Here is a 26013-nt window from a genome sequence, read left to right as displayed (position 1 = left end):
ACCTCCATCAGTGTTTTGGGTTTGTTTCTTTAGCTTCTTTGAAAGTATTCTTTATTTATTTATTTTATTTATTTTTGGCTGCATTGGGTCTTCGTTGTTGCGCGCGGGCTTTCTCTAGTTGCGGCGAGCCGGGGCTACTCTTCGCTGTGGTGCGCCTGTGGTGCGCGGGCTTCAGTAGTTGTGGCTCGCGGGCTCTAGAGCTCATGCTCAGTAGCTGTGGCACACGGGCTTAGTTGGTCCGCGGCATGTGGAATCTTCCCAGACCGGGGCTCGAACCCATGTCCCCTGCATTGGCAGGCGGATTCTTAACCACTGTGCCACCAAGGAAGTCCCTTCAGAAGTATTCTTGCCTGTGGTTGTCCCACACAGACTATTCATAGAGGCTAACTTTTCAGTCACTTCAAATTGAGTATTGGCTCCTCAAGTAAGCAAAAACTAAGTATTGGCAATATCTGTGAACTCATCAAGAGCCAAGGGAACCACTCAAAATCATTTTTGTTTTTTTAACTGATTATCGACGTTGCTTCCAGTGTCCTCAACCCTTCAAGAACTGTCTTTATGGAAAGACTAATAAATATATAGTCTTAAACAAGTTTATAGTCTCAGGACATACTTCTTTGGCTCTTCCAAACAAATGTGATTTAATTAACTCACCATTAGTAAATGGCTTTCCTCGCTTTCTAATACATGGACCAGTTGGAAGCTTACTTTCATTGCAGTCTCATTTTTATTTTTGTGAAGAAATTCTGCTGTGATGAGATTCCATTTACAATTAAAAAAATTTTTTTTGATTGTTACTTTCCTATGAGATGGGAATGTTGTGATGAAGTGCTTAGTTTCCTAATGTGAACATACATTTTATTCTTTTAGCACAGCTGTAATGTCATAAATACAATGCCTAGTCATCTAATTTAGTAACAAAATAATCCACACTCCACTGGGCCTTAGACATTCATATTTCAATTTTCTTCCTTTGACATGATGAGTATGCACTGGTAATAAAAGTAAAATAAAATGTTGCAGCACAGCAGTAAGTAGACACTGAAGACACTGTTGAGTTATAACTGCATCCCTGCAATTTCTAGTACCCTGGGAAGCAGTGCGAAGCCATGAGGGTGCCCCATGTGGTCTCTATGGCAACTACTCAACTCTGCCATTGTATCGTGAAAGTACCCATAGGTAATACGTAAATGAATGAGAGTGGTTTTGTTCCAGTAAAACTTTACTTATGGACGCTGACATTTGAATTTCATAGAATTTTTATGTGTCACAGAGTATTGTTCTTCCCCTGCCTCCCCCTCCAACTATTTTTAAAAGTATGAAAGTTACTCTTAACTCACAGGTCACACAGAAACAGGGATTGGACCAAATTTGACCCTCAGGCCTTAGTGTTTTCCCCCTTTTCTGGTGTAAACATGATTGTGCAGAAAGATTATTTTATCAGGAGCCAGGAGACCTTGATGCTTCCACCTAAGTTGAATGACTCATTTGCTGAGATAACATATGGGGTTAAGACCAGTAGTGTCTAGTCCTTGGCAAGGTATTCCTCAAAATTCTTCATATAAGCGTCTGAATTTCTAGTGTGTGCCCAGTAATCATATTTTGTGTACTTCTCTGTTTTCACTTGAGCAGCCACTCCATTGTTGAAGAGCAACCAACACAGGAAATTTTTGAGGGTTTTGATCTTTAAGAAAAGGAAAGCACCAGTGTGTTCAACAGTCACTCCTGGAGGCATAGGGGAATGGACTCCAAATAAAAAGTGGCAGTCTTACTGGACTAAAGAGGAGAGGTGGAAGTCTGGGGCAACTAAAGCAGTTGAAACTTAAGTCCAAAAGAGGAGAGAATCACATAGACTCTAACCTCAAAATCTGCAGTCAGGTCCCCCTAAAGTCGTTGATTTCTAAGATACACACGTGCAAGGGAAGATTCTAAGTAAACCAGAAGAAAACAGTGTCTGGGAAGCTAAAGATATATGAGCAGAGATTCCAGCATCCCCCACAGTACCAGCATGGCACAAGTTGAAGTTCAATCTTTATGAAGTAATAGAGGCCATATTATACCCTGAGTTTTCCATTGAGACCCCCATCATGGCCACTCTCCAAGATTGAAGGCAAAATGAAGTAGACCAGCCCTCAAGAAAATGTGGGTGAGGGGCTTCCCTGGTGGCACAGTGGTTAAGAATTCTTAACAGTGGTTAAGAATCTGCCTGCCAATGCAGGGGACACGGGTTCAAGCCCTGGTCCAGGAAGATCCCACGTGCTGCGGAGCAGCTAAGACTGTGTGTCACAACTACTGAAGCCCACATGCCTAAAGCCCATGCTCCGCAACAAGAGAAGCCACCGCAATGAGAAGCCCGCACACCGCAACAAAGAGTAGCCCCCGCTCACTGCAACTAGAGAAAGCCCGTGCGTAGCAACGAAGACCCAACACAGCTAAAAAAAAAAAAAGGAAAGAAAAGAAAAGAAAAAATGTGGGTGAGTCCTTGGTACTCTGTCTGCTGCTAAAGGAAGCGGCCCTCCATGGAGGAAGATGTCATATAGAACTAGTACAGTTTTTCATCCATAATCAAATATTTCATTCAGTGAAATACTACAGGAATGCTAACAGGATTAATGGACCAAAATATCAAGAGGAGAAAAAGGTATAAATCCACAGAATTCACATATTAGACTTATCACACAGACTTGAAGATAACTGATTTAATATGCTCAAGGTAAAGAGGAAAAGAAATTTTATCAGACCTGGAAACTGTACGACTAAAAAAATATATTAACTAAAATTAAGAATTTGGTAGTGCATTTACTGGCAAATTAGAAACAGCAAAATAGAGTAGTAGTAAACTAGGGGAAAAAAACAGTTGAGTAGAAATTATGTGGTGCTGAGAGAGAAAAAATAGAGGGGAAGTAACAGAAAGAAAGCAACAGAAGACAATGGAAGGGTTTAACATGTGTAATGGGATTCCCAGAAGGGCAAGAGATGTGGAATAGAGGATATATTAACCAAGAATTTTATAAAATTGAGAAAGATACCAAAACAAGATTAAAGAAGCTCTATGACTTCCAAGTGGGAAAAATGTAAATAAAGTCATATTGAGACCCATCATGGACTTAACTCCTAAAAAGAAAAAAATTTTAAAAGCTCCCAAAGGAAAGAAGTCATTACCTTCAGGACAATAAGAGTGATGGTTGATATATCACCTGAAACTACAGAAGCCAGAAATCAATAGAATGACCTCTTAAAGTGCTAAAAGAAAAAAAAAAATGGTAACCTAGAATTCTAAATCTAGTGAGCATATGCTTCAAGAGTGAAGGCAAAATATAGACTAAAACTAAGAAAATTTATTGATAATAGATGGCACTAAAAAATGCTAAAGAAAGTTCATGTTGAAAGAAAATGATTGCAGATAAAAGAACTGCAGAAAGAAATGAAAGATAGCAATAAGGATAAATGTGTATAAATATAAATTAAGACTGTTTAAAATAATGATTGTGACTTGTGGGGTTTAAAATATATGGGAGCAATATATGACAACTGTAGAGCAAAAGTCTGGAGAGGTAAATCAGTCAAGTGCATGTTATCTCTAGAGTAAGCGCCAAAAGAAAAAGAATATATAACTAAAGAGCTAATAGAGGAGAAAATGGAATAATAAAAGATAAGCAATTACTCCAAAGAAATGTAATAAAAGAGAAAGGAATAAAAAAACAGATGAAACAAACGACAGGATGGTGTACTTCAACTCAACTTTCCCAGTGATTATGGTAAATGTGAGAGGAGCAAACACTCCAGACAAAGCTCAGAAGACGTAACCATATACTGTTTACAAGGGACATATTTTAAATTTAAGGGCACAGATGGGTAAGTAAAAGAATGAGGAAAATACATTATGCACATACTAACCGAAAGAAACCTGAGTTGGCTATATATTTATGCCAGAAAAAGACTGTAAGGTAAGAAGAATCGCTAGAGGGAAAGAAGAGCATTGCACAATTAAAAGGAATAATTCAACAGGATGATATAACAATCTTAAGTTTTTTAGGTATGTAATAATATAGGTCAAAAACACAAAAAGGAAAAGTTGATAGAACCAAAAGTTTGAAATAGACAAAACTACAACCATAGTAGATTAATGCACCTTTCTCAGTAACTAATAAACAAGAAAAAAAATCAGCAAGGATCTAGAAGATTTAAACAACACAGTAAAATTGACCTAATTGATACACATGGAACGCTTTACCCAGCAACTGTAGGGTATTACATACTTTTCAAGTATGTATGGACACTTACTAAAATATACTGTACCATAGAGCAAATCTCTAAATTTGAAAGAAAGGAGAGATCTCAGATGTGTTCTCTGAATTCATTGGTGATAAGCTAGAAATCAATAGCAGATAACTGGAAAACCCTCAGGTATTTAGAAATTAAGTAATGTAAATACTTTCACATGTCTTATTGGCTAAAGAAGAAATAACAGTGAAAGTTGTAAAATACATTGACCTAAATAATAGTGAAAATATGTGTTAAAACGTTTACAGTTACAGCTAAAAGCAGTGCTTAGAGGGATACATATAGCTTTAAATGTATATATTAGAAAAAAAGCTGAACAGTAAACTATTTCAAGACAACAGAAGAATAAATTATAACCAAAAAAAGGTAGAAGGAAAGATATAATAAAAATAAGAGCAGAAATCACATAAAAAGATATATGATTTTTTTAAATGAAATCCTTGAAAAGATTGGTAAATTGATAACCCCCTAGAAAGACTGATAATGTAAAAAAATTTTTTTAATTTACCAGTATCAAGAAAGATATAGGAGATACCACTATTAAAGGAGACTAAAAAGATTGAACAAATAATGCAATAATGTAATCCTGGATTGAATTCTGTAGTGGGGAAGAATATGCTGTAAAAGACATGATGGAGACAGTTACTAAAATTGTAGTACATTCTTTATTTTTTTTTTAATTTTTAAACTTTTTAATATATTTATTTATTTTTGGCTGCGTTGGGTCTTTGTTGCAGTGCGCACGCTTCTCATTGCCTGGCTTCATTGCGGTGGCTTCTCTTGCTGCGGAGCACAGGCTCTAGGTGCATGGACTTCAGTAGTTGCGGCACGTGGGCTCGTAGTTGTGGCTATCAGGCTCTAGAGCGCAGGCTCAGTAGTTGTGGCGCAAGGGCTTAGTTGCTCCGCAGTATGTGGGATCTTTCCGGACCAGGGCTTGAACCCTTGTCCCCTCCATTGGCAGGCAGATTTGCGTAACCAGGGAAGTCCCTTTAGTACATTCTTCAGATTAAAGATTTGTATAAATATTAAATTCCCTGAATCTGATAACTTGTATTGTGGCTGTGTAAGAGATACTATTAGGGAATAATACTGATGTATTAAGGGGTAAAAGAGCATGATGTATGCAGTCTATTCTCAAATGGTTCAGAGAAAAGTTTTAAACATATGTATTTTAAGCATAATAAGATTCTAAATAACTTAATGCTAATAAATTTGATAATTTAGATGAAAAACTAACCTTGGCAAACTGACACAAGGAATAGAAAACCCGAATAGTCTTGTATCTGTTAAAGAAAATGAATTTGTACTTGGAATACTTTTCAAAAAGAAAATTCCAGACCCAGATGGTTTCACTGGTGGCCTAAACATTTAAAGAAGAAATTTTACCAATTGTATAAAGTCTCATAGAGAAAACAAAAAAAGAGGTAACACTTCCCAACTTGATTTCTTAAGCTAGCACAACCTTAATACCAAAATCTGATAAATAACAAGGAAAGGAAATTACTGGCCATTATCTCTCAGGAATATAGCCACAAATATCCTGAGCAAAATATTAGCAAATTGAATCTTGCAACATACAAGAAAGATAATGTCATAATTTGGTGGGGCTTATTCTAGGAATCCAAGTTTAGCACAATCAGTATAAGTCATATTAACAGAATAAAGGGGATGAAATTATGATTATCTCAGTAAATGAGATAGTATATTCGACAGAGTTTAAAGACTTTTCATGATAAAAGGTCTTAGCAAACTAGTCGAGTATGTACAAAATTATAGCTATCATACTTAATGGTGAAATAATTGAATGTTTTTCCCTCCCAGTTCAGGAACCAGACAGGGAAGACCATTAGCACCACTTCTATTCAGCATTGTCCTGGAGGTCCTAGTCAATTCAGTGAGGAAGGAAAATAAAAGATGTAAAGATTGGAAAAGAGGTAGAATTGGCTTTTCACAGTTGACATGATTGTATATATTTGGAAACTACAAAGGACTGTATAAATTGTTAGAATAGGAAGTAAAGTTGGTTTTCAAAAATCCGTTATTTCTATATGCTAATATTAAACAATTGGAAAATGAAATAAGAAAACACATTTACAGTAGCAGCGCCCCTCACCTCCCATCAATTTCATGAAAAATTTGCAGGACTGCCACACTGAAAACTGTAAAACAGTGCTGAGACAAACAAACGACAACCTAAATAAAAGGAGAAATATTATGTTCGTGGATTGGAAGACTCGGTATTGTTAAGATATCAATTCTCCCTAGACTTACATATTCATTCCCAGTTAAAACAAGTTGGGGGTGAAAGGGACAAGCCAGTTTTAAAACATATTTGGAAATGCAGAAGGACCTAGATTAGCCCAGGAAATCTTAACAAAATGAGAATGATTATATTACCTGATACCAAGACTTTATTAAAAACTATAGTAATTAAGATAGCATAGTACTGGGACTTCCCTGGTGGTCAGTGGCTAAGACTCCGCACTCCCAAAGCAGGGGGCCTGGGTTCAATCCCTGGTCAGGAAACTAGATCCCATATGCCACAGCTAAAAAAAAAAAAAAAAAAAAATAGCATAGTACTGATGTAAAAATACACAGGTTAACAGACTATGTAGAGTGTTTAGAAACAGACCCATTCATGTATGGTCACCTAATTTTTCTACCAAGTTAGCCCTGCAGTTCTGTGGAGAAAGGATGATCTTTACAATAAATGGTGCTAAATCAGTTGGATATCTTTATGGATAAAAGTGAACTCATACAACTTAACATCAAAAAAAAACCCAATTAAAAAATGAGCAGAGGACCTGAATAGACATTTTTCCAAAGACGATATACAGATGGCCAACGGGCACGTGAAAAGATGGTCAACAGGAGGCCTTGATTTATTCCTTTTTATCAGTTGACTGATAAACTGAGACCCAATGCAGCGAAATAAATTAATTAAAAAAATTTCATACCAAGATTAAGAATTGTTCCTATTGCAGAGCATTGAATCTAAGCTAGTATTCTAGGTACTTAGTGGAAGATACAAAGTTAGATGTCTTTTTTTCATCTTAAAAATATTCAAATGTTTATGGGAAGTAGGTAATTGATGTTTGAGAACTAGTACTAATGTAGAAGTTACGCTAAGTTCCTATAATAAAGGCAGTTCTGCTGATAATTGTTTTGAATTTCAGGGATGATCTTATTAACTGTCATATTTGCTTAAAACGCATTTCAACATTGGCTCTGTTTCCTCCTTGTTACTTATATATTACTATACTTATGGAATATATCCACGAATAGGCTTTTGGCGGCGGTGGGGGGGGATGACTTTTTTTTTTAAGCCTCTCTCAGCCTGACAAAGGAATCAGCAATTTTTAGCAAGAAATTCATGGACTTAATTGTAAATGGGAAGTGATAGGAGTATATAGAAGTATAGTCTCTGTTTCCTTTTTAAAATGAGATAGAATGGGAGCTAGCAGTATATTTAAAGAGAAAGAGCCAGTGGAGAAGGTAATGATGAGAGGAAATGATTGCTGAGTTCAGTAGGGCAAATAAGGAACTACCCATGGACCATTCCTCCCCACTCCATCCCAGAAGTTACTGAGAACCATATTAATTAATGAGTTTTAGTCACTTGGGCTGTGAGGCTTTAAGTTGGCCACTGGAGAACAAAGAAGACCGCATTTCCATGGCAATAGCTTTGAGGAGCGTCAGAAACCACAACAGTCGATATAGAGAAAAGCCAGAGGTCATAGAATAACCTTACTGTCAGCCATAGGACACAACAGGATATCTGGTAGTTTGCTGCCTACGTGACTCTTCTGATCTTCAAAATATGGGCATGACTCCTTTTTAAGAATTATTATTTTATGGATAAATTTTAGAAAACTGACAATTTTATTTATTGTTTACCAGTACGAGGATGTCGTCCAGGAAAGATTGTGCAGATGACTGAAGCAGAAGTTCGGGGCTTATGTATCAAGTCTCGGGAGATCTTTCTCAGCCAGCCTATTCTTTTGGAATTGGAAGCGCCACTGAAAATTTGTGGTATGTAAATGGGTAAAGTAGGAAACAATCTCTTTTGAATCCTATATTTACATTGAAGATGATTGAGAAAACACCTAAAAATGTTTAAAAAAAGGATTGCTAGTTTTATTACATTAAATTATAGAAATAGAGACTTTTATAAAATGACGTTAGAGACAAGAAGAACATGTTTGCTATATATACAACAGATTAAGAGATTGCTGTTCACACTATATAAAGCGTTCTTAGGAACAAAAAAAGGTAATAAAATAAAATTTAAGGGATGGGGGCAGATTGTAGAAGAAATTCAAATGGCCAGTAAACATAAGATCCTCAGCCTCACCAGTAATCAGTGAAATGCAATTTAAAAATAAATCTGGGGCTTCCCTGGTGGCGCAGTGGTGGAGAGTCTGCCTGCTGATGCAGGGGACACGGGTTCGTGCCCCAGTCAGGGAAGATCCCACATGCCGCGGAGCGGCTGGGCCGGTGAGCGGCTGGGCCGGTGAGCCATGGCCACTGAGCCTGTGCGTCCAGAGCCTGTGCTCCGCAACAGGAGAGGCCACAACAGTGAGAGGCCCGCGTACCGGAAAAAAAAAAAAAAAAAAATCTGGAACGTTGATCCAATTGAAAAAAAAAATGTCAAAAATTGATATCCATTGTTGTCAAGGATCTGGAGAAAGGGCATACCAGTACACTGGTTAGAAAAAAACAGGTATAGAATTTCAGAGGTCAGTACGGCAATATCCACGGTTTTCTAACTTAGATGTGATCATTTTAATTTATTTTGAAGATTATATAACTTTATACAATTTGTATTTGATCTTTCAAGTCTTACAGTGGCTTTTGGCCAAAAACTAAAACTTTAACCTTAGTTAAACTTAACCTTAGTTGAGTGATTGCATTTTTTTTTAACATCTTTATTGGAGTATAATTGCTTTACAATGGTGTGTTAGTTTCTGCTTTATAACAAAGTGAATCAGCTATACATATACATATATCCCCATATCTCCTCCCTCTTGCGTCTCCCTCCCACCCTCCCTATCCCACCCCTCTAGCTGGCACAAAGCACCGAGCTGATCTCTCTGTGCTGTGCGGCTGCTTCCCACTAGCTATCTGTTTTACATTTGGTAGTAGATATAAGTCCATGCCACTCTCTCACTTCATCCCAGTTTGATTGCATTGTTAAAGCTAGAAAAACTGTTGGCACAGAAAGCATTTTCCTGTAGTTCACATAACATGGGAAGTGGTATAAATGATGTATTACACTGACTTTTGGTTTGATAGCGCAGTTTTTCTTCTTGTAGCTGTTAGTATTTGTCACTTAGCTTTTATGAACTTAACCATCAGCTTTTGTTCAATCAAGGATTATTTGCTATATGCAGACCTTTTCATTCCCCTGCATGTTTTTTAGTGATCCACATTCACACCATGTAACCTGCAGATGCATAGTGTGCTCTTTAAATACTTTTTTTCCTCTTATGTGGCTTATTAAGTCATGTACTTGGTGTTCCTTTATACAGTGTGTAGCAATTAAGAGATATTAACTAAGTAAATGTTGAATAAATTAATTAGCTTAGAGTATCACCTGTAAGTAAGAGGTGGTAGTTGAAATTTTGTGGAAATGAAGCAAATTATAAGTCATCTTAAAATTAAAGTGAGTCATATTCTCAACAAGATACTCTAAAATGCTTTAATACGAAATAATTTGAAGGTAGTAGAAGTTATTTATACTAAATATTTCTAAGTTGCTGTTTCCTCACTACTAGGTATAAAAAAGTGAACCTAAGTTAAACTACCAGATAGTGTAACTGTACTAGCAGAACAAATTACCCCAAAACTTTGTGACTTAACGACATTAATTTATCATCTCATAGTTTATGTGGGTTAAGAATTCAGGCACAGCTTACCTGGGTCCTCTGGGTCTGAGTCTCTCACAGTCTGTTAAGGTGTCATCTGGGCCTGCAGTCGTCTCAGGGCTCAATTGTGAAAGGATTCAGTTCCTTATGGGCCAATGGACTGAGGACCTCAGTTCCTAATGAGTTGTTGACCAAAGGCCTCCTTTAGTTCTTTACCAGATGTGCTTCTCCATTAGGTGGCTTCATCATCCAGCATGAGAGAAGGCAAGAGAGAGTGCAAGCAAGATGGGAAGTTACAATTTTTTGTAACTTAATCTCAGAAGTGAAAGCCCATCTCACTTTTGCTGTATCCCCTTTGTTAGAAGTAAGTCACTAGCTACGGCCCACATTCAAGAGAAGAGGATTACATAAGGGTATAAACATTGAGAATCATTTTATAGAAGCTGTGTACCACAGTAACCATAAATTTTCTAAAACTTTTTTTCTATTTTTAGGAGATATTCATGGACAGTATACAGATTTACTGCGATTATTTGAATATGGAGGTTTCCCCCCAGAAGCCAACTATCTTTTCTTAGGAGATTATGTGGACAGAGGAAAGCAGTCTTTGGAAACCATTTGTTTGCTGTTGGCCTATAAAATCAAATATCCCGAGAACTTCTTTCTCTTAAGAGGAAACCATGAGTGTGCTAGCATCAATCGCATTTATGGATTCTATGATGAATGTAAGTAAAAATAAAAGCTTATTTCTTATTAAAGGGAAAATTCCCTAATAGTTTTCCATTTCAGAAGATTTCCGTCAATTCAGAGTTTTAAAAAATGTGGTCTATCAAACAGAAGCCCAAGAAGAGAGCCTTACATGAAAGAGGAACCTAAAACTGGGAAACATATTATTAATTAAATTGGTTCCTGGGGATCTCCTTGGTCATGTTGTTTCAGGTTAATTGCAGCTTACTCAGCTGAAAGGCCCTCTTATAATTAGTTTATATAGTAAAAATACCCAAGTGGAACAGAGGCCACTATAGACAGTAGCCTGTGGTTTTCTAGTCTCCATTAAGGTTTTAGCTCTCAACTTTCTTGTGATATGACAGAAACTCTTACCCTGTGTCACAAAAAATATTGAGAAGTTCTATAAAATTATTTAAAAGTTGAAGTTTATTAGAATTTTAATCTATGCCTATAAAACTAGAGAGATAAGGATACTGAATACTCTGGATGTCCTTATTTTGTTGTACTCTTTTTCATCAGTAAGAAATCACTGATTCGCTGTTGTGTGGTAGTGTTTCCAAGTGTTAATTACTGAATTACCCTACTACATTTGACTTCGGTCTTTTGCTTTTGTTAGAGTATGGGAGTGAATGAACATGTTTGGTTAATTAAATTTAGAACCAATTAACAATGATTTTCAAATTGAATTTGTTTTTTAATGCTGAATTCTCCATTAGAATCTCTTTTTGCTTTTCTCCATCCTTAATTATGGTAGAGTCCTATTAGAACCCCTATCTCCTTGATTCATGTAATCATTTATTTGACAAATGTTTGAGGATGTATTATATGCCAGGTACTATTCTAAATACTGGGAATGCAGCAGTGCTCAAGAGAGATGATCTCTATTCTTATGGAGTTTACATTCTAGTGGGATTGATTTTGTATTTGATTTTACATATTGCATTTTTATTTCTAACGTGTACTGTTATGGTTTCAGTTGTTTAAATCAGACCAGTAGACAGGAAGTGGATTGTAGTACAGCAACCACTTTTCTAAAGCTACATCAGAACTAGAGGTATATTATTAAAGGATAAAATATGGACTTCAATATCCTCAAGGATAGAAGTGACATCAAATGAAATGTATGTTGAGAGCAGCTTACAAACACTTTGAGTTATACTTGTTCATTGAGGGGCAGGTTATGGCATAAAAGCATAGGAAATTAGTGCTTTGTGTCTTTTTATCCCTCCCTTGGGTTAGTTGTTGCAACTTACTGCCAAATTCAGAAAAATCAAGTAACTCCAAAAAGGTGAATGTGCACTTGAGATTGTGCTTGTTGTAGCTCTTTATGCTAGACTCCAGGAAAATTATAGCCTTTGTGTCTCTACTTATACTTACTATGGTGCCAAGTAAAAATTTACTCAGAAGTGAATGCCAGTTAAGCACCTGGAAATTCTCCTTTCTTGGCAGTAAGTTTATGCCGAGTTACCAGTGCATTAGAGTTAAAGCAGACAGTCTCCAGAGGCACGCTTTTCACTTCTGCTTACTTACTTGGCTAGGTATTTAACATCTTGAACGGAAAAAGTAAACTAATAGTCTATTAGATTGTTTCAAAGTTGCTATATTATAGTGACCTTGAAAGGCAAAAGTGTTTGATTTGTTTCATAAAACACCTGGCACTATATTTGTAGTCTTTGTAATTTTACTGAAGGTGCTGAATGTTTATTATACTTACTAGCTTTTTAAAAGTATACAAATCACACTCATTATAGAAAAAACAAGTGCTAAATAAACATAAAGAAAATTGGAATCATTCATAAGTCTGTTGCTGTTAGATAACTAATGAGAACAGTTTTAGATTTATTCTATTGCTTGTCCTTTTTATAGGCAAACGAAGGTTTAATATTAAATTGTGGAAGACCTTCACTGATTGTTTCAACTGTCTGCCTATAGCTGCCATTGTGGATGAGAAGATCTTCTGTTGTCATGGAGGTAGACTAGTAAATTCGCCTTATGGGTTTTTCTTCTTTTTCTTCCATTATTTAGAAAAGGCCTATAATAATTGAGATGCTGTGGAAAAACAAAGCAGTGCTTATTTGAAAACTCAAGTGATTAAAACTGTTTTAAACATGGCTAAAATGTCTTTTAATAACTAGAAATTTGTGGTTATTTACATAATGAAAATGCAAATTTAGTACTTGTCTTTAAAGAATTTCACATATGAGGATAAACCAGAGTTTTGCTTGAAACAGTGTCTTTCCTTTGCCTCAGTTTTGACAGAAGGATACCTCTACTATCAGTAAAAATGAGAGGATCATGACTATTTTCCCATCTATATTAAATACTTTAAATCAGAATCCAAATATAATATTAAATATATTTATGTTATATAAATTTATATTATATAAATATAACATATATATAATATTAAACTCAAATGTTTAATGTTCTCAGTTCTAGGCTTTATGTAATATGTCTGCTTTAGTCCTAAAAATAATTTTTTAGTAGAATGATAAATTATTCTGTATGACGTGTTAAATATACTTGAATATATGAAAGTTCATTTGAAAAACTAATGTGTCCAGCACTTGGCTAGGTGCCGTGCAAATATACAGATAGTGTATGATCTGGCTATCTTGAGGCATTTAAAACCTATTGATAAAACATTTTCAAAACAGCTAATTGAGTAATGAAAGGAATTTAATTATGTGTATTTGTTGAGACAATAATTATAATGAAAAGTCAGGAAAGGTAGAGAATTGTTGGGCAAACATTTATGGAGGCATGGGTTTTGGAGGTGAAAAGGACTTGAGACAGTCTTTCTAGCTGAAGGAATGTGTGAGGACTGGCCTAACTAGAATGTCAAATATATATGGGGAATGATGGGATCAGATTATGGAGGTCTGAACACTGAGCAAAGGAGTTTTTTGAATGGTTTAATAGCCATATTGGGTTTTTGTACAGGGAGATAGTTTAATGAAAATACTATAAGAAAATTAGTTTTTCATCTGTGTGCAGGAAGAATTAAGGTAGAAAAATGCTAAAAGACAGATGCACTTATCTAGGCTTGAGGTAATTGTTTATTCTCTGATAGGACATAATTTACTATGTTAATTGAAACATTTTACAGTAGGTACTAAACATTTAAGAAGTTGTAGCTCTTGCACATTAGTATAGTTAAGAATAGAAATGTAGCAATATGAATATTGAATATGGAATGTGAGGTGATACTTGAATTGTCTACCAAAGAGAAATACTAGGTTACTTAAAAGATTTCAAAGTATTTTCATGTGCTTTTTCTTGTTTATCTTTCTGATCAACAATTATGCTTTTATGTAAGAAATTGAGCATGTTGGAGTGGGATGTAGGAAGGTCTTAATGGGACATGGTGAGCACTTTAAGTAAACATGTTTAAGTGGTAAGAAGTGGCAAAACTTCTTAGTAGGAAGGATTGGAATTGCGTGTGTTCCTATGAAGAGCAGGGAATGATTGGAAAGAAAGAAGAGTGGTAGGATATTTTTTCCTTGAAAAATCTTTTGAAATGAAAAGTTTTATTCCCCTGGTAGGGAAAAATGGAGAAGACCTAATGGTAATGTTCTGTTGTATCAGAGTGGGATTCTATTTAATAACCCAGTATATTAAAGATAACATTGAAAGGAACACTTGAAGTATCTTTAATTTCACATAGTAAATCTACTTTGACTAAATGCTTTTTATTTGAGTGAAAATTTTTACGATGTCAGTACTATGAGTCATCTTTTCATTTATAGGACTGTCACCAGACCTGCAATCCATGGAGCAGATTCGGAGAATTATGAGACCCACTGATGTCCCTGATACAGGTTAAGTATATAGAGAAGTTTAATCAATATTTAATGTAAAATGTTGGCATATTTGAACTTAATTATATTTAATGGAAGTAGGATTGTATTGTGTAATAAATAATAGAGCTTTTTTTATAGTCAATAAACTAACTACAGATTATTTGGAATAATACAAAATATTTCACTTTCCACTAATACTCCAAAGTACAGAAGTTTTAAATTTTATATATAACCATAATATGGTTCTGTCAAACTTACTTTTCACAAAAGTTCTGCTATTGAGTCCCCTTACCTTCCAGTCTTTCTAAATTCCTTTATTCATATCAACATTGGTTATGTTCTTCAAACAGTTGTTAAAAATTAGTCGAAAGTTTTTTAATTAAAATAGTCTTTCTTAGCCAAGGTTACAATTACCTTCTTTTACATTATCTAGTAGTTTTCTGTTGTTTTCTGTATCATCTATATTTCAAATTTTTAGAGCTCTTAAGGCTCTTGAGACAGAAGGCTCTAGAGATGTGTGGTTAATGTTATGAAAATTGTGAACATTTATGTGAAAAAAATATGAAAATTGACTATGCAGACATTGAGAATAACTTTCAGATTTTCAGTAAAGCAAATAAAACAGAAGCAAATAAGTTCCAACTGAGGATAAATTGCTGTGTTGATTAACAAATGAGCCTAATATAATTTTATAAATAAATGTTAGGTACAGTTGCCACTTAACCGTGACTTTTCTATTGGCTTTTAAATGATAATTATTCATATTTGAGTACTGGTATATGTGCTAATTACGGTGTTCATATCATAAAATACCATGAAGACCTGTGAATTGAATGCAGTTAGTGTGTTGTTTCCTCAGTTCAACTTTTGCTTAAAACATCAGTACCTTTCTGTGTGACATTTTCTGACAACCAGTGTGTGCAGTTTTTCCATACCACAGCCAATTCTCCAACACCATGTGGGTATCCGGCAGTTCATTTCAATTCTGACACTAACCCCTGAAGTTAGCCCAGACCCCACAGGTTAAGGGCTCCATTCCACAATTCTGCTCCCACTTCAGATGCCAGCCTCAAGTGTGGTCTCCAGGAGAACCACACTTCTGCCTGGCGGACTACAAATTCAGAGGTTCCCACAACCACTTCCTCAGATGCTTTACTTAGACATGTACCAGTTTATTATAAAGGATACAAATTCAGGAACAGCCACATGGAAGAGATACACAGGGCAAAGGTATGGGGAGAGCCCCGTGTTGGTAGGTGAACAGCTTCCACACCCTTTGGCATCAGCGTGTTCACCAACCTGGAAGCTACCCAAATCTAGTTGTTCAGGGGTTTTTATAGAACTTCGTTTCTAGCCCTCCACTCTCACCCCTCCCCAGAGGTGGCGGGTACGGAGTGGGGGGGCTGAAAGTTCCAACTCTCTAACCATGTGTTTGGTCTTTGTGCTGACTGGGTCCCATGGTGAAGTTTCTGGGTCCCCCCCAACCCACCTAGGTCCCCTCATTAGCATAAACTCAGGTGTGATGGAAAGGAGGCTCTTTATGAACAACAAAAGACACTTCTATCAGGAAATTCCAAGGGTTTTAGCTTTGTGCCAGGAATGGGAACAAAGACCAAAAGTATTTTTATTATATCACACTGTCATACTATTAAAAGCATTAACAAAAGTAAAATTGCCCTTCCGCTCAGTTTCTACCAGGCTTTTTTTTTTTTTTTTAAATTTACAAAGCTTTATTCACAGATAATGTGTTAAAGAATGACATTCATTTTTAATTTTTATTTTTGGCTGCGTTGGGTCCTCGTTGCTGTGCATGGGCTTTCTTTTTAGTTGCAGTGAGCAGGGGCTACTCTTCATTGCCGGGCACGGGCCTCTCATTGTGGTGGCCTCACTCGTCTTGGAGCACCGGCTCTAGGTGCGCGGGCCTTAGAGCGCAGGCTCAGCAGTTGTGGCGCACGGGCCCAGCTGCTCTGCAGCATGTGGGATCCTCCCGGACCAGGGCTCGAACCCGTGTTCCCTGCGTTGGCAGGCGGATTCCCAACCACTGTGCCAGGGAAGCCCCTCTACCAGGCTTTTTTAAAAAAAAAAAAAAAAAAAAAAAACTTACATTATTGGATTAATTGTCCCGTTGTTGTTTGTGTAGTCAGACCCACCATATATCTATTGTATTCATCAGTTCTCAACAAACTTTAATATCTAAAATGAGGATTACCTAGAGTGCCATAGGGTCTAGAAATCCTATTATACATTAGGAACATCATATATATATGGGGTGGAAAGGTCTTTTAGCTTACTGATAAGAGAATTATTTATTGGTAATTTTGTAAAGGAGAATTGATTATTCATCAAATAGCGTTGGGCTGGATGGTACTAACTTCATTTCCCACTCTTAAGATCCAAAGACTATAGAAAAGTAAGCATTAAAAAATATTTTTGGGGCTTCCCTGGTGGCACAGTGGTTGAGAGTCCGCCTGCCGATGCAGGGGACACGGGTTCGTGCCCTGGTCCGGGAAGATCCCACATGCCACGGAGTGGCTGGGCCCGTGAGCCATGGCCGCTGAGCCTGCGCGTCCGGAGCCTGTGCTCCGCAGCGGGAGAGGCCACAACAGTGAGAGGCCCGCGTACCGCAAAAAAAAAAAAAAAAAAAAATTTGTGAACCAGTGCCTGAGTAAACCATGGCTAAACCTCTAAATTGGGTTGTTAATAACATGCATCTGGTGCTTGTTTTCAAGTGTGATTGTACTGTTTTGCTCCGTGTACTAAAGCATACTGAAAGTGTAATGATATCACTCAGAATGCTACTCATGACTATACAGCAACCATTATAAACAGTTGTATGGATCCTCTATTATCAGTAAGCCACCAACATATTGCATATTGCAGTAAGTTGTCTCATAACTTACTTCAGTAACACGATGTTTTTGTATTGATTATAAAAAGAAAACATGCATTTTTCCAGATTTTGATTGTAATTATAGAATATATTTGACCAAACCTAATAGAAACTAGTATTTAAATAATAGGGTATTTATTTAAAATAAGGTACAATATAAATATCAAGTGATACCATCTTCAGAGTTTCTGTTGTTGGTATAGTTCAGACATAAATCAGTTTCAAGGATGGCACGTTAGGTTTCTCTGTTTATCATATTTTAATGGGAAGTTTCCGAGATGCTAAAAACAGTCATTTTGAGCTTTCATATTCTCTGTAATCTTTAGAAATTTAATTTATAAATTATGTTTTTTGAGACAATAGCCTAATGATTATATTGCTTATTCATTAGGGATTGGATTATAAACATTGAACCTTGACTCTGAGATTCTTGTCTCCATCCATTAAGATTAAGGAATGCCACATTGTTGTTGCTACAGTTATTTGATTTTGTATGCATGTAGGCTGTTGCATTTTCCAGATAATTCCAAAAGCAACTACATTCTAGTTTTATTGTCACATTAAAATTATAGAATAATATCTTGACCTTCTCACTGCTTCTTCTGTGGAAACAGACTGGAAAGTATGAGCATTATAGAGGGGTGTGTGTGTGTGTGTGTGTGTGTATTTAAAGAATCAGCTTCTGATGCTTTAGAAACCAGAAAGAGCTTTTAAACTGAGACCATCCCAATGGATTTTGTATGCTGGTGGATTTCTTAAAACATCATGACAGGAGTTTAGGAAATAATGATAGAAATTAAGCGTGCATTGCCACGATTTCTACAGGGTGTTTTAGATACTTCCCCTATCAAGACAGGCTGTACTATGACTCAAAATGAAGATCTCCTTTCGTGATAAGCTATATTATGAGGTATATGGATTATCCAGAAAAACTTTAAAGCTGACTCATTCTAAAACAGTCTTCCCTTAGTACCATAGTTCTTAGAAAACTAAATATCACCATCTGAGCATCCACCCTTTCTTAATCTCACTACAACTTGACTTTACCCTCTCTCTTGCCCTCAACCATCAAGATATTGCTTTCATTACGGTCTGATAATCTAATTGTAAATAGCATAGGTTTTTGTCCTAATCCGCTTGTTCATTGTACTTGAAACGTAACCATTTCCTACTTCTAGATAATTCTTACCCTTTCAGGAGATCCTACTATTCTAATCTCTTCCTTTTGTTTTGACTATTCCTTCCCAATACTTTTTGCTCATTCCTTCTCTGCCTGCTTATTAAATGTTTGATTCCTGTGTACATTTACTGGTCTTCTTACTTTACATTCCCAAGATGGTTTCAGTCCCTTCTAAGATTTACACTACTATTAGTAAGATGAAGATACTTAGATAAATATTTTTAGCTCTGACCTCTTTTTTTAAGCCCCAAATATTGTAAAGTCAAGGATCTGATCTGATTTTGTTCCTCCATATACTTTATTTAAATCCTCCAGGCCTTTGTAGAAAATGTTTTCTTCCCTCAAATTGATCTATAGATCAAATGTAGTTCCAGTGAAATCTCGATTAGGTCCACAGAATTTGACATCCTGATTCAGAGGTTTATATGTGGAAGAACAAAGGATTAAAAGCAACCAAGACAATCCTGAAGAAAAATATTAAGTGGGGGGGTAGGCCTACCAAATAGAAAGATTTATTTAAAAGCTCTAGTGTGTTATTGGCTCAGTGTTAAATAAAGTAGATTAATGGAATAGACTACAGTACCAGAAACAGGATAGTTAGCTCTGTAAGGAAAGGATGAACTGTTCAGGAAATGCTGCTGGGTCAATTGGTTATCCATACGGAGAAACTATAGACAAAAGACGAACACCCTTTTCCAATATATGCTTTAGAGTGAGCCATGCACACATCCTATCTGTGGAAAGGGTTGGTGAGTACTGCCTTAAGTCAGGTACAATTGTATTTGCATGGTTACTTTAACAAAAAATGGCTAAGTTTGATAGGCTGGGATACTAGGGGGCAAGTGATTATTACTATTATTAAAGGGTAAGAGGACAGGAGAAGAAATGTGATGTAGATATACTTTATTTTATAAATTTTGTTTTGTTTTTTCATTGCTGTGTTTTTATTCTTTAAAGGGTTGCTCTGTGATTTGCTGTGGTCTGACCCAGATAAGGATGTGCAAGGTTGGGGAGAAAATGATCGCGGTGTTTCCTTCACTTTTGGAGCTGATGTAGTCAGTAAATTTCTGAATCGTCATGATTTAGACTTGATTTGTCGAGCTCATCAGGTATGAAATACAAAACTTGGCTGTTTTGATGTTTATTAACTTCACCCAGGTGTACTCCTTTTATTTTTGAGGAAATTGAGATCCAAGAAAGCTAATTATACAAGGAAAGCAGTAGAAGAGGTAAAGCCTATACCTTGATCTCACAATTAACAATCTAATGATTAGTTAACCCTTTCTCACCCTCTTAAGGGGAAAGGTTTCAAAGGAATATATTTTTGTAGTGTACTGCAATACTAACAAATTTTTCAGTTCTTGTCTGAAGCTTTCTAGAAATATTTGACCCCATTTTAATATGATAGTTACATATTATAGATAAAAATCAAATGAACTGTGGATTTTGATAAGAACAAACCACACTGTAAAAATACAATTGGGGAAATTCGATTATAGGCTGGGTATTAGATATCAAGGAGTCGTTGTTAATTGTTTTAGCTCTGTGATGATACATATTGCTATGTAAGAAGGATGTCCATATTTTTCGAAATGCCTCCTCAAGTATATAGGGTAAGATGATATATCTAGGGTTTGTTTTAAAATACATCAGCAAGACACAGACATAGAGAATGGACTTGAGGACACGGGGAGAGGGAAGTGTAAGCTGGGAAGCAGTGAGAGAGTGGCATGGACATATTATATACACTACCAAATGTAAAATAGATAGCTAGTGGGAAGCACCCACATAGCACAGGGAGATCAGCTCGGTTCTTTGTGTCCACATAGAGGGGTGGGAAGAGATATGGGGATATACGTATATGTATAGCTGATTCATTTTGGTATAAAGCAGAAGTTAACACACCATTGTGAAGCAATTATACTCCAGTAAAGATGTTAAAAAAATAAAATACATCAGAGAAGAGCAGGGGTGGATAAATGAAATAAATGTAGCAAGGTCTTGGTAATTATTGAATCAGGTTGGTGAGTAAATGGGAGTTTATTGAACTCTCTCTAGTTTTGGGTATATTTGAATTTTCATTTTAAAAAAATGTACAATTTAGGCGTATTTGGGTTTTTTTTGTCCTTCACCGATAGATTATATACTCTTTAAGGAGGGAGTTGTGACTTGTTGGCCTTTGAATATCCATTGCCTTGTGAATTTACTGACATATTGTAACATGCAGTTAGTGTTTGTTAACAAAGGCTTATTTTAACAATATATCAAGTCCTCATGCTCTCTAGAACGTAACTAATTTAAAATACATTGAAAAGCATTTTTTAAAATCTTTTTTTGCTACTTTTTTAAGTATTTGAAATTTGTAAATATAATATTTAAAGATTCATTGTTATTTCTTTGTTAAGGCAAAATTTGTTAATTATGTGCTATTCTACAGTACTCCCCTTTTTTCTGTGGTTTTGCTCCCCATAACCCTTGACGACTACTACCTTCTTTATGTGATCCTATGTGATAACAAAGATGACAGGCTTCTCATTTTCTGCACGTGTTGTATATCAAATGCCTTTTTTTCTATTAAAATTTCCTAGTTCAATTAAGTGAAGTTATGTCCCCAAATCCTTTGCTTTTGGCATAGTTGTTTTTTAATCAGTGAACATTGTATTTATAGTTTAGGTAATTAAAATAAGTCTTCCACAAGATAACAGGGCAGAGTTGCTGAGTTTCCTAATAAAATATCCACTGATAATCAGTTTTTTCAGCTATAGGTCTCTATTCATTTGTCTTTTCAGAAATAGTAATGATTTTTTTTTTTTGCGGTACGCGGGCCTCTCACTGTTGTGGCATCTCCCGTTGCGGAGCACAGGCTCCGAACGCGCAGGCTCAGCGTCCATGGCTCACGGGCCTAGCCACTCCGCAGCATGCGGGATCCTCCCGGACCGGGGCACAAAGCTGTGTCCCCTGCATCGGCAGGCGGACTCCCAACCACTGCGCCACCAGGGAAGCCCCAATAGTGATGATTTTTAAAAGTCAGGTTACTGAACTACCTTAGTTTGCATGATCTTTTTCTAGACACCTCCAAAATCCTGTTCTGCTTATTTTCAAACTTATTGTCTCTAAAATTAAGAGATTTATGATGGGAAACAACACAAACTACAGATATTTCCTTTTTTAAAAACCCTGTTCTTTTAGTAAATACGTGAATAAATAAACAAATGAACGAGCAAACTAAGAACTGAAAGGACATACTGAGTGCCAAGCAGTATGCTGAGCTGGAGTAGATAAAGTGGACAAAGTCTTAACAGAAAAGGTTAATATCTAAATTTTACCGTGAGGTAATAACAACCGGCACATGTACCTGATACTAAAGTAGGAATTATATAAAAATGTAAATAATTGTGGAAGTGCTTTCTCCAAGTATTGTAGGATAATTTTGCTTAATCAAAGAATCCCTAGAAGACTTTAGAAAATATTCTTGCCTACTACAAATAAATAGAAAATATTTACATGTCATTGCATACCTCTCAAATCTGTAGACTGGGAAACATAAATTGTTTAGTTCACTTAGGAATTGACAGCAGATTCTAGAAGTCATGTTAAATCATTAAGGAAAAGAGTTACACACATAGAAGTGTAATCAATAGGCAGCTAATTTTTTGTAGCGTGATCTGTGTACAGTAAGCTCAACTTAGTAAAGTTTTCAGTGTGTGGCTATGTAATACTAATAGGAAATTAGAAAGTGGAACAAAAATCAAGCTTCCAAAACAAAACAGGGTTTTGTTTTTTTTCAGGTCTTTGTCACATTAATCTTAATTAGTATTGATGGTTGAGAATTTCAAAGAACACATAAATAAGTGTTTTTTCTTTTGACTTTTCCTTCGCCAGGTGGTGGAAGATGGATATGAATTCTTTGCTAAGCGACAATTGGTAACCCTATTTTCAGCCCCAAATTACTGTGGCGAGTTTGATAATGCTGGTGGAATGATGAGTGTGGATGAAACTTTGATGTGTTCATTTCAGGTATGATATAATATATAAACTTTTAACAACTAGAAATCTCTCTTTTTTTTTTAATTGAAGTATAGTTGATTTACAATGTTGTGTTAGTTTCTGGTGTAAAGCAGTGATTAAGTTATACATATATATATATTCTTTTTCATATTCTTTTCCATTGTGATTTATTACAGGATATTGAATATAGTTTCCTGTGTTATACAGTAGAACCTTGTTGTTTATCTAATTTATATATAGTAGTTTGAATCTGCTAATGCCAAACTCCTAATTTATCCCTCCCCCACCCCTTTTCCCCTTTGGTAACCAAAAGGTTTTAACAACTAGAAATCTAATTGAAACTATTGTCAGAAGAATTTTCTTTCGGATTGTGTTCTTTCCTTGAGTTAGTATAGAAAATCAGTTTTGTTCAGAAGTAAAATCACTCATAGACTCCTTTAGAGATTTCTATTTTCATTTCCAAACGCTCCAGTCTTTTTGGTATATATCCCATAATTAAAGTTTTAGGAAACCTGAGTCGTGTCAGTCATTCTTGATGCAGATGTTTAAATTGTTAAATTCCTGTATGAATCCTTAGACAGTGGCTTACCTACTAAAAGAATGTAAATTCAGTGAATAATTTAGATTTTGTTTTCTTCTGCAAGATGAATAGGTAGGACAGGCGTTGAGTGGAGAGAGTTATATTATGAACTCCAATTAAAATAATGTATAATATTTACCTAAGAAAAACTTTCCAAATAATCTTAAAGTATCAATTTGTGAATATAGAGACATTTACATTTTAAAAAGAGACCAGCTTTAGCTTTAGTGTGCTCCTTAAAATCATTCTTGTTCATGGACTCAAGTCACTTTAATACTAAGCTTTTTGCAAAGGTTATTTTATGTCCTTAACATCACACACTGTATTTCTCTTTTTAAATGTAGAAGGGGTTTGTTTCTATCAGTTAGTAGACTTGAATGCTAAATGTTTGATTTCTCATTTTCAGTTTAAACATAGTAACCAGGCCTTATCCTTCAACAGTTGCCATAATGGAGTTGTATTAATATATTCCCCCCCCCACCGGGGCACTATGACACTCTGAATAAAAATGCTTATGAGTCTTTTCTGCATGTTTTTTATGTAAATATTGAAATTCTCTACCTAAAATGTAGGTTAAATCTCTGTTTACACCCACAAGAATAAACATAATTTTTAAATGTCAGATAGTAACAAGTATTGGTGAGGATGTGGAGAAGTTGGAACCTTATGCATTGATAGTGGGAATGGAAAATGGTGTGGCTGCTTTGCAAAACAGTTTGGCAGTTCCTCAAAAAGTTAAACATAGAATTTCTATATGACCCAGCAATTCCACTCCTAGGTATATACCTGAAAGAATTGAAAACAGGTACTCAAATACATGTATATGCATATTCATAGGAGCATTATTTATAATAGCCAAAGGTAGAAATAACCCAGATGGCCATCAGCTAAAGAGTGAATAAACAAAATGTGGAATATCCATAAAATGGCGTATTGTTTGGCAATTAAAAGTAATGAAGTACTGGGAATTTCCTGGTGGGTCCAGTGGTTAGGACTCTGCACTCTCACTGCCAAGGGCCTTGGTTTGATCCCTGGTTGGGGAACTAAAATCCCATAAGCCACGTGGCATGGCCAAAAGAAAAAAAAAAAAGTAATGAAGGACTTAATATATGCTACAACATCAAAATCATTATCTTAGTGAAAGAAGCCAGTCACAAAAGACCACACGTTGTATGGTTTCATTTATTTAAAATAGCCAGAAAAAACAAATCAATAGAGAAGGTAAAGTAGTGATTGCTTGGAGTTGAAGGGAGTTTTAGGGGAGTGGAGAATGGAAATGGCGAGGGAATGATTGCTTATGGGAACAAGGTTTCTTCCTGGGGTGACAAAAATGTTCTAATGTTAGATTATAGCAGTGGTTGTATAGCTGTAAATATATAAAAAATTGTTGACTTGTTACATTTTAATGGGTGAACTTTATGATATCTAATATATATAGCTTTTTTTAAATAAAAGATCTGTGTACACATAATAAATTAAGATCTGAAGAGTTTGTGGCTAATTACCCTCTAAATTGTAGAAGAATTATGGTGAGAACCTAGGTGTTTTGACTCTTAAACTAGTATTCTTTCTTCGTCATAGAGATATACTAGTTTGAAAATTTTTTTATTGATAACTTAAGTCTAAGGATTGGGTAGTTGATGGGATTTGTGTACTTGAGCTTTTGTACAGCAGAAAATAACACAACATTGTAAAGCAACTATACGCCAATAAAAAATAAAATAAATAAAATTTTAAAATTATCAATGGAATGACCAGTAATAGCAATATTCAGACATTTACTGTACTCTTTAAACGTGAGAAGTGTTTGTGGAACTTTGCTGTTTTCTTCTACAGTTTTATAATTGATGTCATTTATTGAAAGGCCCACTATTGTAACAGTAATTTCCTTAAACTTACTGTACTTGAAAAAAATAACATTGTTACTAAATTATTTACTTTAAGATATTGAAACCATCTGAAAAGAAAGCTAAGTACCAATATGGTGGACTGAATTCAGGACGTCCTGTCACTCCACCTCGAACAGCTAATCCACCGAAGAAAAGGTGAAGAAAGGAACTCTGTAAAGAAACCATCAGATTTGTTAAGGACATACTTCATAATATATAAGTGTGCACTGTAAAACCATCCAGCCATTTGACACCCTTTATGATGTCACACCTTTAACTTAAGGAGACGGGTAAAGGATCTTAAATTTTTTTCTAATAGAAAGATGTGCTACACTGTATTGTAATAAGTATACTCTGTTATAATATTCAACAAAGTTAAATCCAAATTCAGAATTGCCCATTAAATTTACATCTTCACGTATCACAGTTTTTAAAGTTGAAAAGCATCCCAGTTAAACTAGATGTGATAGTTAAACCAGATGAAAGCATGATGATCCATCTGTGTAATGTGGTTTTAGTGTTGCTTGGTTGTTTAATTATTTGGGGCTTGTTTTTGTTTTGTTTTGTTTGTTTTTGCTAAAATAATGGCAAATTCTTTAAATTTTTTCCCAGACATTTTAAAAAGTGAAATGTGGGAAGAGCTTTAAAGACATTCATTGACTATTAATTTTCCATTGCTTATTTACTTATGTACCTGTTTGATCTTACTAAGAAAACTTATGCCTCATTACAGTAAAAAGGAATTTTAGAGATATTTTTTAAAAATATGCAAACTGTCCAATC

General features: G+C 35.5%; 1 protein-coding gene across 3 annotated transcripts in view; it reads left to right on the top strand.

Moving 5' to 3' along the window:
- The window catches only part of PPP1CB (protein phosphatase 1 catalytic subunit beta), a gene marked incomplete at its 5' end in the record, with an annotated part of 34774 nt that extends 9298 nt beyond the window's left edge, over positions 1-25476 (top strand). The window contains 7 exons of one of the 3 annotated variants that reach the window (XM_079720862.1): positions 8185-8316; positions 10646-10876; positions 12747-12851; positions 14642-14701; positions 19711-19862; positions 22636-22770; positions 25286-25476. In XM_079720862.1, the coding sequence (XP_079576988.1) occupies positions 8185-8316; positions 10646-10876; positions 12747-12851; positions 14642-14701; positions 19711-19862; positions 22636-22770; positions 25286-25390 (920 nt within the window). In that variant the 3' untranslated portion in view covers positions 25391-25476. Of the gene's footprint in view, positions 1-8184; positions 8317-10645; positions 10877-12746; positions 12852-14629; positions 14702-19710; positions 19863-22635; positions 22771-25285 lie in introns of all 3 variants that reach the window. The other 2 variants (XM_079720861.1, XM_079720863.1) reach the window with 2 other exon arrangements.
- Positions 25477-26013: the final 537 nt, after the last annotated feature.

Source organism: Hyperoodon ampullatus, assembly GCF_949752795.1.
Source record: "Hyperoodon ampullatus genome assembly, chromosome: 15".
Classification (NCBI taxonomy): Eukaryota; Metazoa; Chordata; class Mammalia; order Artiodactyla; family Ziphiidae; genus Hyperoodon; species Hyperoodon ampullatus.
Note: the sequence above shows the minus strand (reverse complement) of the source record. Positions and strands in the feature narration are given on the sequence as shown.